General features: G+C 35.5%; 1 protein-coding gene across 1 annotated transcript; it reads left to right on the forward strand.

The window, feature by feature from the left end:
* Positions 1-3,018: 3,018 nt before the first annotated feature.
* LOC119192361 lies at positions 3,019-11,559 on the forward strand (the record flags this gene model as incomplete). The annotated part of the gene is made up of 3 exons (XM_037446182.1): positions 3,019-3,238; positions 8,460-8,512; positions 11,429-11,559. Coding segments are annotated over exons 1-3 (368 nt in total), but the record flags the coding sequence as incomplete, so codon positions are not given.
* Positions 11,560-13,008: the final 1,449 nt, after the last annotated feature.

Consider the following 13,008-nt stretch of genomic DNA (forward strand, 5'->3'; position numbering starts at 1 on the left):
TGTTTTAAGTTATTTTTGAAGAGACTATTCTCAACATTGCAAATAATGTCTTCATACGGTATCCTTCGTGGTGTAACAGCAAAATTTAAGCCTTTCGATAAAACCTGAATTGTGTTTTCGTCCAATGATTGTTTTGACAGATTTATTACTGCGCGTTGTCCATGGTTTGCGCGGGAGTGTATCTTATCTATGGTCGCGCGCGTTCCATTCCTACACTCGGTGTTTTAAGATTATCAACAAATAATTTTGATTGTAATTTATTATATTTTATTATATGTTTGTTTTGCATTCATTATATTTGGAAGTTTCGCGCTTATTTAAGGTCTCGATGCAATTTTTAAAATCAAATGCTGACAACTCTGTCTTCAATTCATTGGATATAATCTCAACACAATTATTTATGTACTGGAGGTCGGATCGTGTTTCGTGTATGGTAGCTCGTAACAGTTTAGTACTCGCCTGGTTAAGAATTTTAGCGCTCCCTCGTATGTATTTCTTGGGTGATAGCTTGACACACGTAGGGATGAGATTGTGGTCACGACATCTCTTCAAGAAATTCAATGATGTGCAGAATCTTGCGCGCTTAGTTTTCAAATTCTCCAACCGGCGTATTTTGTTGGCAAGTTCCAGTCCGTACTGGTTTGCATAATGATTTCTTATATTTACGCGAATGTTAGACATTGAAATTAAACTAATTTTTCGGATTCGATCGCGGTTTTTTATTTTTCTCCCGACGTTTCGAAGACTTTGCAGCCTTCATGGTCACGGGGGACTGAGGTGTTGTTCATCCGCAAAGTCAAAGTTACAATATCTACCTACATTTTACAATTATACAACTTTTTAAATTTTTAGCTGTTGGTGGTCCGATCTACGCAGAATGAGCTCACAGTGTCTTGAAGTCTGGCAGCCGGTCTTTTGGGTTCCGATTTAATTAAATGTAGAACTGGATCCCAGGCTTGTGCAAGCTTCCAACCATCTTCCCTATTGAAATCGCCAATCATTATCTGCGACTAGACAAGCCACAAATCCTCGCCAAAGAACACCGATTCCTGCCCAGGATGATTCGCGAGGCTATTGAAATTAAAAAACATCCTAATTTCAATAGGGAAGATGGTTGGAAGCTTGCACAAGCCTGGGATCCAGTTCTACATTTAATTAAATCGGAACCCAAAAGACCGGCTGCCAGACTTCAAGACACTGTGAGCTCATTCTGCGTAGATCGGACCACCAACAGCTAAAAATTTAAAAAGTTGTATAATTGTAAAATGTAGGTAGATATTGTAACTTTGACTTTGTGGATGAACAACACCTCAGTCCCCCCCCGTGACCATGAAGGCTGCAAAGTCTTCGAAACGTCGGGAGAAAAATAAAAAACAAAAAACCGCGATAGAATCCGAAAAATTAGTTTAATTTCAATGTCTAACTAATAATGTATTGATTACATGAAATACCTATACATAACTATCTATATCTAAATTGGCTGTAGGACAATGTAAATAATATTAGAACACCTTAAACAAAACTTAAACTAATCCCACTATCATTGCGTACCCTCAATAATCGAATCATAATAAATCAGCAGTAAGTACAAATTTATAAATGATCTATATCCTAGTTATGTTTGCTTTGTAATTATTAGTTGGTAGATTTTAGTTTTAATTTGTCTTTTTGTAAAATATCAACATTGCTAAGTACGCAATGTTGTTATTTGTGAGTGTTGTGTACTCCTATAACTGGTACACACATCAGAATGTGACTTTGCTACTTTTATGTTATTAACAAGAAATGTGTGTACTGTTGGAGAACCATATTTAAATAAATAAATAAATATAACCATTGGGTGTTGTAACTTCTGTAAAATTATATTTAATAAACAAATAAATATTGTGCAAACACATTCTATGTTTTGTTAATATAACTTTACCCCGGAGCTCTTCACTAGTCTTTTACGCCTCATGTCACCTTTAAGCTTATAATAATAAAGGCTAAATCGCCGCTCGTGTCTACTCTGATTTAATACCGGCAAACTTACATGACGCGAAGAATATCAATGACTTGTACATTAATATTACGAAGCTCTTGATAGCCTGACCATAGCGGTCGAATGTCACAGGTGGTTTTGTATTTATGGGGCCCCATAGACGCTGGAGCAAAAACAACACAAAAGTCTCATCGTCACCAGGTTGGCCGCGTTTTCGGCAATTGTGTCCCTACTTTATTGTTTCCGATGTGACTGAAGTATTTTAGTGGTGTTTCCCAGCAAAAAACATTTTAATTGGCCCTTTGTTGCTATTATAATTGTTTAAATCTGTATTAGCTGTAAGTTTTCCATAATCAGTAAAATAAAAAAAAAACAAGTTGCCCGTGACTACGTAGAAACTAAGTCTCTCAGAAATAAAACAACTTGTCAGAGAGTCTGACAATTTGTTTTAGTATTCTTTACATTTTAACGCAAATAAATACAATTATAAATATACTTTGTTTTATTAAGTACACCACACTGTATATGCATACGATGTTTCGCCATAACTAAATGATTTAACAAAACACATTCATGTTGGACATAAATAAAAAATATATTGTGAATTAAAATTGCGGAGTCGGGAACTCTGAATACTCATTTTCTTCTTAGTATTTTGTGTGTAGACACTATGAAATGAGTTTTCAAGATGAACTTAGAATTAATAACAAGAATTGCGACATTAGTTTCATAATATATGAAATGAGCACTATTTTCTATGTTTTTTTAACCTAGTTAAAAATGTTCGAAAAACAATGTCGTTTAAGTCAATAAGCCTTTCAACCGTTGATATATTTTTAATTTATTTGTGGACCTCATAATAGAATATACGATGTAATACTTGGAAGAAAAAAGTATGATAAAAAATATGTATGTTAAATATTTCCTCTATTTTGAAATAAAATTTAACAATAAAAACATTAAAATTGTAGGTAATTAATGTGTCCAGACCTGAATTGCATTACAGTCCCACTACTGGGCATGAGCCTCGACGAATTAGTGTCATAAACTAATTCCATTGTAATTTCAGGTACATGATAGATCGTAAATCCGCGACACACGTGTCACCGAAGGTTCAAGACCTATTCTTTATGATGGCTGTATCGAATTCCTGCATGGACCCTCTCGTGTACGGCTCTTATACATTGGACCCGAGGACCTTCTCCAACAGTATCAGGAAAATATTCTGCATCACATCCAGGACTACTGACATACCTGGTAAGAGATTAATGAAATTTAAGTATGTTTATATATTAAAATTAAACTATTTTTTGGATTTTATCGCGGTTTAATGGTTTAGTTTTCTCCCGATGTTTCGAAGGCTTTGCAGCCTATTTCTGCGTAGATCGGACCACCAACATCTAAAATTTTAAAAGTTGTATATTTGTAAAATGTACGTAGATATTGTGACTTTGATTTTGCGAATGTACAACACCTCAGTCCCCCCTCGTGACCATGAAGGCTGCAAAGTCTTCGAAGCGTCGGGAAAAAACTAAAATATTAAAACCGCGATATCCGAAAAATAGTTTAATTTAAATGTCTAACATTCGCGTAAATATAAGAAATCATTATGTTTATATAATTAGGTATAATCATATTGAATTTTCTTTTCTGAGTTATATTTTATGTGACATGGTTATATTATTAATTAATTTAAGAGCGAGGCTGTTACAAAATATATAAATACATTTCTCTTGAATTAAGAATATAAAAGATTTACAAAATATAAAAAAAGCAGAAAACATTTTAACAAATGCTAAATGTTAATATTGTTTATCACATTTATGAGTTCCCAGACGTAAATAAAATTCATTTTATTTTTGCGTTTTCAGCGTTCCAACTACGAATATAATTCTTTAAACAATTGTATCTACTGTTTTCTCAATTACATGTAAAATACAATTGTTTATACGATTATATTATCTACAGTTTTCTAAATAACATGTTAAATTAGGCACGCCTCAAGCAACACTTTGTCCCAATAAGAATAAATAAATCGGGAAAGACATTTACATTAGGCACGATACTCGAAATTAATTCATTAAATTCTGTTTCGCGATTGCCATTTCTATTCCAAAGAGATTTAGGACTGTAATTGAATTACATTTACACTATCACCTCGAAAATTATATTATAAAATTTAAGATGGAAGAAACCTTCGGACAGTATGGTTTATTAAAAACGCGGTAAAGCGAAACATTTACTAACCTCAAACGACCTTCCAGTGATAAATGGCTGAATAAGACACTTCCTCATTATGATATAAATTTAATACTACTCCGAGAGCTTACCAAGAATACCCATTAATCTTACTGGAATTGAATAAACGTCAGCGTAATGCAGAGAGTTTTAAGTATACAGACTATTTTGGTTCCACTAAGTTTTGTTTACGGCTTTGCCCGCATGAGTATTTTTCGGGATAAAATTTCCGCTATTTATTTTCCCGGGATGAAAAGTAGACCCTGTACTTCTCAGGGTCTCAAATTATCTCCATACCAAACATCGCATTCCGTTTGATAGTTTTTGAGTTTATAGCGTTCAGAAAGACACGAGGCGGGTGACTTAGTGTTACAATATATAAGGATTATCGTCATGGTGCTAATTATTATCGTCATGATGCTGGTGCTAGGATATTTGTATTCGGATCCAACGGGCCAGCATAATTGTATCGACTGGCAATGGGGAAATCAATGCGCTTGAGTCGACATTCTACTGGATCCCAATTCATTTACCATCAGGTGCAGCGAGGTCGGTTCGCTGTGCACGTATTAAAAAATCTGATCAGTACAAAACGTATAGCCGGGAACAAATTCCCGTTGGGGTTGGAAACTTAAACATGTTTTATGTTCTTGCTGCCAAGCAATGTTCAGTCACTACTGAGTTCCGTGTAGCCAGTGTAACTATTTAACATAATAAGACTTACATCTCATATCTCAGGAAGGCGAGCGCAATGGAATACTAAACAACACTTTGTAATTCCAGGTGGTGGATGGTGTTTCTACTGTTTATAGGCAGTTGTATCGCTTACCTTCAGGCGAACGGCCAGTTCGTCTCGTTATACAAAGCAATAAAAAAAAAATTATTTCCCTGAACCCTTTGACAACTTCTACGTAATTTTAATAACTTGCCCTATTTTACAAGAATGTAGGGAGGTCATTTATCTTTAGACTGGTATTGCGCGCCTTCTTTATTTTTACTGTCTGTTCTGAGAACATATAATTCATATCACTGCCTAAGTAGCGTAATTGTATTACGGTTCGAGTGACATGCTAAAGGTTTGGCTTCGGACCTCGTGTCAGCAAGTGTTATGGGCTTTTAGTGTTGTACCAGCAAGTAGTCCGGAGTGTTTTTGTCCGATGTTTGGTAATAGACCAACCCCCTATTAATCGATACTTAACAAAACTCACGAAATGTGTTTGTGATACACCGCTGCCCACCCCTGAAAGGAAAAGTGATGCTATGTATTTATAAAGTTTATATTTTCAAATACAGTCACATTTTGGGGGCGGGTGTTCATTTAGATAACTTATTTGCTGTTACCATCGAGGAAAAGCCGTAACTTTTATTGATATTGTATTTCGCTTGGCTCTGTTAGTTTAAAAACAGTTCCAACCCGTCACGCTATAACAGTGAACTTGTTACCGAGAAAATTACTACTATGCGTTAAGGTGGTAGCTCAAGGTCCATTTTCATACATTTTGTTTCGGCTTTAATCTGGGTAACTAAACAAGTATTGGCAAGTAAAGAATTTAAATTCACGTCTAGTTAGTGATTAGTTCTCGCAGTTGAAAGAAATTTGTAAAATAATTAATAATCATGGATATTTCTGCCTTTAAAATTTCGTCATATTAAATTTTAAAGGCCGAAATATCCATGATTATAATTATTTTACAAAACTCTTACTTTAACTTACTGTTTACAGTTTAGTGCTTCAAAAACCTAATGTTAAAGTTCCAGATCACAATACCGCTAGACCTTGTTTTTTAGAAACAAAATATATGGGCTGTAGCATTGTTAATATGTGCTAACACACTTCATCGCACAAATAGCGAGTATACATACAGTCAAAGTATAGTATATATTTCACATAATATATATTTTCTCGCTCACTCGTCGCTATCACAAAGCGGCTCACGGTGCGGTTAAGGGGCGGCGAGTTCGTGGCTTGGACTTTAGGGCGGCGAGTTCGTGGCTTTTGGGACTTTAGGGCGGCTAGTTCATGGCTTGGACTTTAGGGCGGCGAGTTCGTGGCTTGGACTTTAGGGCGGCTAGTTCATGGCTTGGACTTAAGGGCTGTGAGTTAGTGGCTTGGACTTTGGGGGCGGCGCGGCGAGCGGCGTCGCTTATCAGCGTGCGTGATGACTGACCACACCGCGTGACTCTTAACCCCTTTTTCCTGGTGGGGCCGTAAGAGTCGAATAGAAAAAAATATTGTATAGTATGTGACGTGGATTTCGAAACTTGGTTGCTTTAAGACCATTCCGAATACACATTTCTGAATGTATTCGTTCATATCAGCATCGTTTCAGAATCGTTGGTTATTGTACTCATTCCGATGGTTGAAAAATTCAATTATTATTTTATACGAGCACGGGAAAACGACCCAATGCACTTGATAATAAATGGAGTGACATTCGAATAGAATATTGATTGACGAGAAATTATTAATTTTCCCTTGCCATTCGAAACCATTATGCCGTCCTGTTCCAAAACCTTGAATTACAAAATATTGTTCTTTATTCCATTGCGCTCGCCATCCTGGAACATGAGATTTTAAGTCTTATTAAGTCCAGTAGTTGCACTGGCTACAATATCCTTCAAACCGGAACACAACAGTGATTATACACTGCTGCTTGGCGACAAAAATAGACATTGCATTGGCACATACACAGGCGTACTCTCACGTATAAGAGACGTACCACCAGTAGATATATCGGTGTTTCTTCTTCTCATACGGCGGACGCTCCAACGCATTTTTTTTATTAAACATTCGATATCATTAAGCTATGTCACGTTTACGAGGGTAAGACGTCTTGTATCTGTGCAGTGAAACAGTATTCAAATTAATGCCATCTCACATCTGTTTACATTCCGTAAATACGTGGCTTAATACAACCCAATTGCAGTACAGCCCAGTGGCAAAAGGCGACATTTTCAGAAAGAAAGGAAAATATTTATTATTACATTCAAATAGTATGAGGTGCACATAGTAACGAAACAAGAAAACAAAGCAAAAAAGGAAACCCGACATATAATACATTACTCATATTATATATACCAATAAATGCGGTCTAAAAGTCGTTCTGATGATATTTAGATTCTACATAAAGGGACGCCGACAAGAATCGGGTTATATGGATTTTTCACCACTGGTACATGCAATATGTCTGAAGTTAGTCATAATACCCACTTTATCTGTCGTCATCTAGTCTCCAGTTTACCGTATTCGTGGCTAACTTCATCCCTGAAATCAAGCGACCGTACTGTGCGTAATTTACTTCAGGAGAAGTCACAACTACTAAGGAAGGTCCGTTAAAAGTTAAATTAGTTTTTGTCTGTTATAATTACTTTTTATGAGATTTATAGCCAGTAATTATATTAAGCTTTAAGGAACCTTATTTTATATGCATAGACGGGGTGTCCCAAAAAATTGTGTCAAGCGGAGGTCCAGAGTTAGAGTACTACTTGGGGTACCATTTAAACATACAAATATTTAAATTAATTTCTGTTTAAATTGCAGTATTCATTTTACTTCTTGATACATTGACTTTTTTGCGTCTAGATTTCTAGACATATTATATTATTTAGGTCTATGATGATAAACTAGGAAAAAAGCCGCTCCAGTAAGTGTGAAACGTCGGTAAATATGTTTTTCCGAAACGGCACGGTTTGTTTTTTATCTAATTTTGTAAACATGAAAGTTGCCCGGTAATATGATTAGTGTCTGAGATGGTGATATTTGACGAGATACATGACCGTATTACGTAAATGCTGTGTTATTCTTATTTAGAGATGCTCCTCTACTATTAATATATATGGATGTATGACTGGAAGTGTGATGTTGCCGCTGCGACGAATTCTTTAGAGTAGTAGTAGTGACCATAGAGCAACTAAAATTAAAATTGAATTTTATTTATATTTTTCGAAGCTTACACGTTTTTAATTTACATTGACGGAGAGAGTAGTATTTAGTTTTCAAGAAGACTAATACCTGGTCATTTTGTACCTAATGTAATATTAAACGACACTGTATAGGTATTTAATTTACGAATTGTTTTTTTATTACCAATATACCAAAATTCCTCTTACACTGAGATATTTTTTTGAATTCCATACGGCAGTAAATATTCACAATATGATCACGTGACCTACCTTCAACTATCAATCACGAATTTTCACAGGAATAACATAATGATCATTTATATTTCTATTCTCGCAGGAATTTGTGGACCAGTGATCAAAAGTAAAAGCACAGAAAACAATCAAGATAACGTGAGTACAAATATTCAGTTATTGATGTTATTCGCCTCTATCCGAGCCCAATGTTTTTGTCATTTGTTTGTTGAATGTTTTCCGTATGCTGGACGATGAGAGAACAGTTAGATAGGTCACTAATCCACCAAATGCTTTAAAATATGCTCCTTTGTTATAAATAAATCGCAAAACGCTTTTATTAGCGCTCTTAAACACTAATAAAAACAATAAAACAAGCACTGCAACACGTAAATTAGACACCACCACACGTAACACTCAAACAAACTTAATTACAACCACTGCACTCCGCGGTCGCACACAATTCAGTGTTCGCTTCAATATCGCTTGTAGATATTGGTCGTAGTTCGATTATCGCTCTTCATCGCGTCGCTAACAAAACCGACCAGCGTCGCGTGTCGCCGTTTATACGGCCGCTTGTTCCATCTATATCCTTGGAACATTCTCGAAAGATCGGGAATGGTCGGGAACCCTTTTGTATATTAAAGTCAGTTATCGACACTCACGACATTCTCGAAGCATCGAGATCTTTAGACAACGTTCCAGCCCCGAACCTTCCACATTTGGGTAGACGCTATTATTGGTGTGTACATGTAGCTGTAAGATTATGTTTTAAATGGGAGGAAATTTCCACATTGCAGCTCGTCGCGAGGAATAAACAAATAAATAAATAATACTTACATTAAAGTTCATATATTATACATATTCAACACAGGTTATTGATTTATACTTCTAGAGACAAGAATAAACAAAATGTAACAACTAACAAACTAATAATATATTTTAGCCTTTTTAAACACTTATTTTTAAACAGAAATCGGGTTTTATTTTGTCAAATGGAGAATAATTAATTTATTAATCGTTTTTCATTAACAGATATTTTTACGGACATTTTATTTAGTAGGTTGTAAGGATAGAGACTTACTGGGTAAAAAGAAAGGTGAATAATTATAAATTCTCTCTATTTTATGATTCGCCCATTTTTATATACGGGCAGGGCATAGGAACCTACTGCACCTGATGATAAGTGTAGTCGGGTTCAATAGAATGTCCACCGACGAGAGATAATTACCCTCTCAACAGTCGACACAATTATGCCGGCCTCTTGGAACCGGATATACACAGGCTGATCCCGGAACGCGACACACTTACATGGGTCATTATGGCGGCTTGTAACACGTTGAATACAGTGGTCGCTATCCGAGCAGATATAAAATATAAAAAGGACATATTTTATATCCGACCACTAGCAAGAAATAAGAGATAACAAGCAAATCCATAGCTTATACAAATAACGGTTATGAAAGGCATAGCGATCTTAATCTACGACTATCATATAAACACCGTTGTTTATTTATTTGCCAGGTAGTATAGAACGCTTTTCCTGTTTGAAGCACACTGTAGGCTGTAGCTAGTATAATTAAAAGCGATTATAGGACAGAGGACTGACACCGTGGTTTGGCGACAAGCGCAGTGCAGTTAGGCAGTTTGTAATTAAAAGTTCCAGGTGATATTGCTGTAAAATAAAATAAAATGCTTTATTCATCACGTAGGCGAACATAGTTGCACTTATAAGTCAAGGTACATGAGAATATTTAATTATTATTTAAATAAAGTTACTTATACAACTGAAGATATTTTATATTGGACATAAAATAAAGTAAGAGACTATAAAGTAAACAAAGAAGGCAGCTCGGACTGGCAGGAAAGAAGAAATAAAAAGATTTATATAATCTTAATAAAGATAAAGGGAGGAACGCGATCTCACCGGTGGGGACGATAAAAGCCCTAACCTAGCTAACCTACCAGGCTTTCACTAACTACCTAAGTGATGACTATCCGAAGAAGACTGGCAGCAAGAAACACCGGGCTTTTTTGTCATCAATTGTCCATTGAATCTTTGTTTTTTGCATTGAATGGCCTCTTGTAGTGTTTTCTATCTCGTGGCTTGTACTTTATTTTATCCTTGTACTTTATTTTATCCTTAAGGGGTTAGCAGAGCCGCAACTGGTGTATTCTTTTTCCACCATGTGTATTCCGTCTATTGCTATTGCCATATGGGCACAAATTCCAAATTTCGGTTTGATATTGAGTAGAAAAACCAAATATCAAAATAAAGATTGCATTACGAGGTTGAATTTTAGTTTAATAAAATTGTTTAAAATTTATATTTTTTTCCATACGTACCTAATTGTAATTTAATAGTAATCAGTAAGGTATTTTTGTTATCTTGTATTCATTACTATTTCGCACTCTTAATAAAATAATGACCTATTTCAAAATTGTTAATTTGTGGCAGTAATCGGAAAACTAATTTTTGTATGCTACCTTTTTTTTGAAGTTGTTATAAAATTGACCTTATTAAAGATAGGTAAAGAATGAAACCTATAGCATGAAAAAAAAGGGAAAAAAAAATCGCAAACAGAAATTGGCTGTTTGACGAGTCCCCGAAATGGCAATTTTGGAATGGGTTATTATTTTATTAAGAGTACGATTTTTTTTTCCGGTCACTTTCTTCTAGATGTACTAGCTTTTGGTGCAGGAAACATTGCTGGATTTTGTTATTTTTTGTATATTCAGTTGTAATTGTTCTATGTGTTTCCCAAATACTAGATAAATAAATAAATCATATTGTCCGACCGGGGATCCGACCCGAGATCGAGATCAAGATCGACTACGCCACCGAGACAGGCATTTCCTATTTAGGTAATAAAGAAAATAAAAAAAATTAAGTACCCCTTACGTATTTTTTGTACATTCAATTGCAAGGTTTGAGAATTGAAAAGGATTTTAATATATTAAAATGTATCTTACATGTCAAACTTGACTCAAAGACTACAAAATCGTCATTTATTGAGGAATAAAAATACAAATCATTTATTCCCACAAAAATAAATAATTCGTATTTTTTCACAGATAAAACTGAATTCGACACGTCAATTCGACCACTTCAAAGATCTATCAAGTAAGCAACCGTGTGTGAACTCGGAGCCTGTGGTTTTCACGACAGTAGACCAGCCGATAAAGCCGGCGATAAGTTGCGACCTGTATGTGGTGCCAACGCCTCGGACGCGATTCGTATCATAATATGTTATTCTTAGTTTACTATAATATCTGTGGTGTAGATACGTGGTATATTATAATATCTGTGGTATAGATACGTGGAGTCAGTGGCGTAGCGTGGACTAATATAGACGTGGGCGAAGTCGTATCAGCGAGCCCCTTCCCGTTCCCAACATCTACCCAATAAATTTATCTTATCCAACGTGCACTTGGCATCGTATCTAAAGATTCCTCGCAAGGCCCTTTTAAGTGCGAGCCCGTGTGGGAAGCCCACTTTCCACGCCTAGCTACGCCACAGCGTGGATTATTATATTATCTGTGGTCTACTTACACGGTATATTATAATATCTGTGGTGTATTATAATTGTGGTATGTGTACTTGGTGTATGTATTATATGTGTGGTACTTGGTAAAAATTAGGCCCATAGACAAGGATTCATGATTGATTCGGGCTCGGAATCGGTATGAAATAAGCTATTGAACACAGTTTAACAAAAATAAATCAGACCATGTTATAGTACGTTGGTATTTAAATCATATTTCTTTAGCAAATAATTAGAAAGATAAAGCTGGCTTTTATAGGTAGTGAACTGAAATTTCTTTTTTCCTCTCTTTAAGGGTCTCGAGTATTTCCTTATTTCTGGACTGTTACTATTTGTAATAATACTTAATAATATAATGTTTCATTCGTGATCAAATCAGAAATGAGGAGATCAGTAAAAGAACGAAAGTCACCGACATAACCCATGGCATTAGTAAGCTGAGAGTGGCAGGGCAAATAGCTTGCAAAATTTATAGCCGTAGTGGCACGAATGTTCAGGACTGCAGGCCATGAACTGGCAAGCGCAGCATCGGACGTCTACCCACGAGCTGCACGGATGACCTAATAAAAGTCACAGGAGTTGACTGAATGCGGACCGCTTTTAATAGGTAGACCTAGAAATCTTTGTGGGAGGTAGCGGACATCCTGCGGCTGTTGATGATGATGATTGTCTTATAAAAAGTAGATAACTATTTTCATCTCTAACTCAAGTTTCGCGACCTTATGATTTGGTTTCTTTTTGTTAAACTGTGTTTAATTCGACGGTCCCTACGTATATTGCATCCGCAAAATGCTATTTTGCAGATTCGATATTTTACATAGGGACCGTCAGGTGTTTGTTAAGATTATAAAGGTGCAGGGTAAAGGCTTAAATGTGATTGCGATAATGAGTGGCTGTTTCCCAGTTTACGAGTTTTAGTAAGGGGAATTTACGTAACAATTTTGAAAGTTTTATCAGTGGTTATCTAAAGATAAGTACATTATACTAGTTAATATTATATTTATTATACTATTATTTGCTGATCATTTTAATGTTTAGGCTAGAAAGAAAAAATATGTATGAATTGTGTTTGAATGATATGTTGATCCATGCCAAAATATATTTGTAAAT

Source organism: Manduca sexta, unplaced genomic scaffold (genome assembly GCF_014839805.1).
Source record: "Manduca sexta isolate Smith_Timp_Sample1 unplaced genomic scaffold, JHU_Msex_v1.0 HiC_scaffold_2684, whole genome shotgun sequence".
Lineage (NCBI taxonomy): Eukaryota > Metazoa > Arthropoda > Insecta > Lepidoptera > Sphingidae > Manduca > Manduca sexta.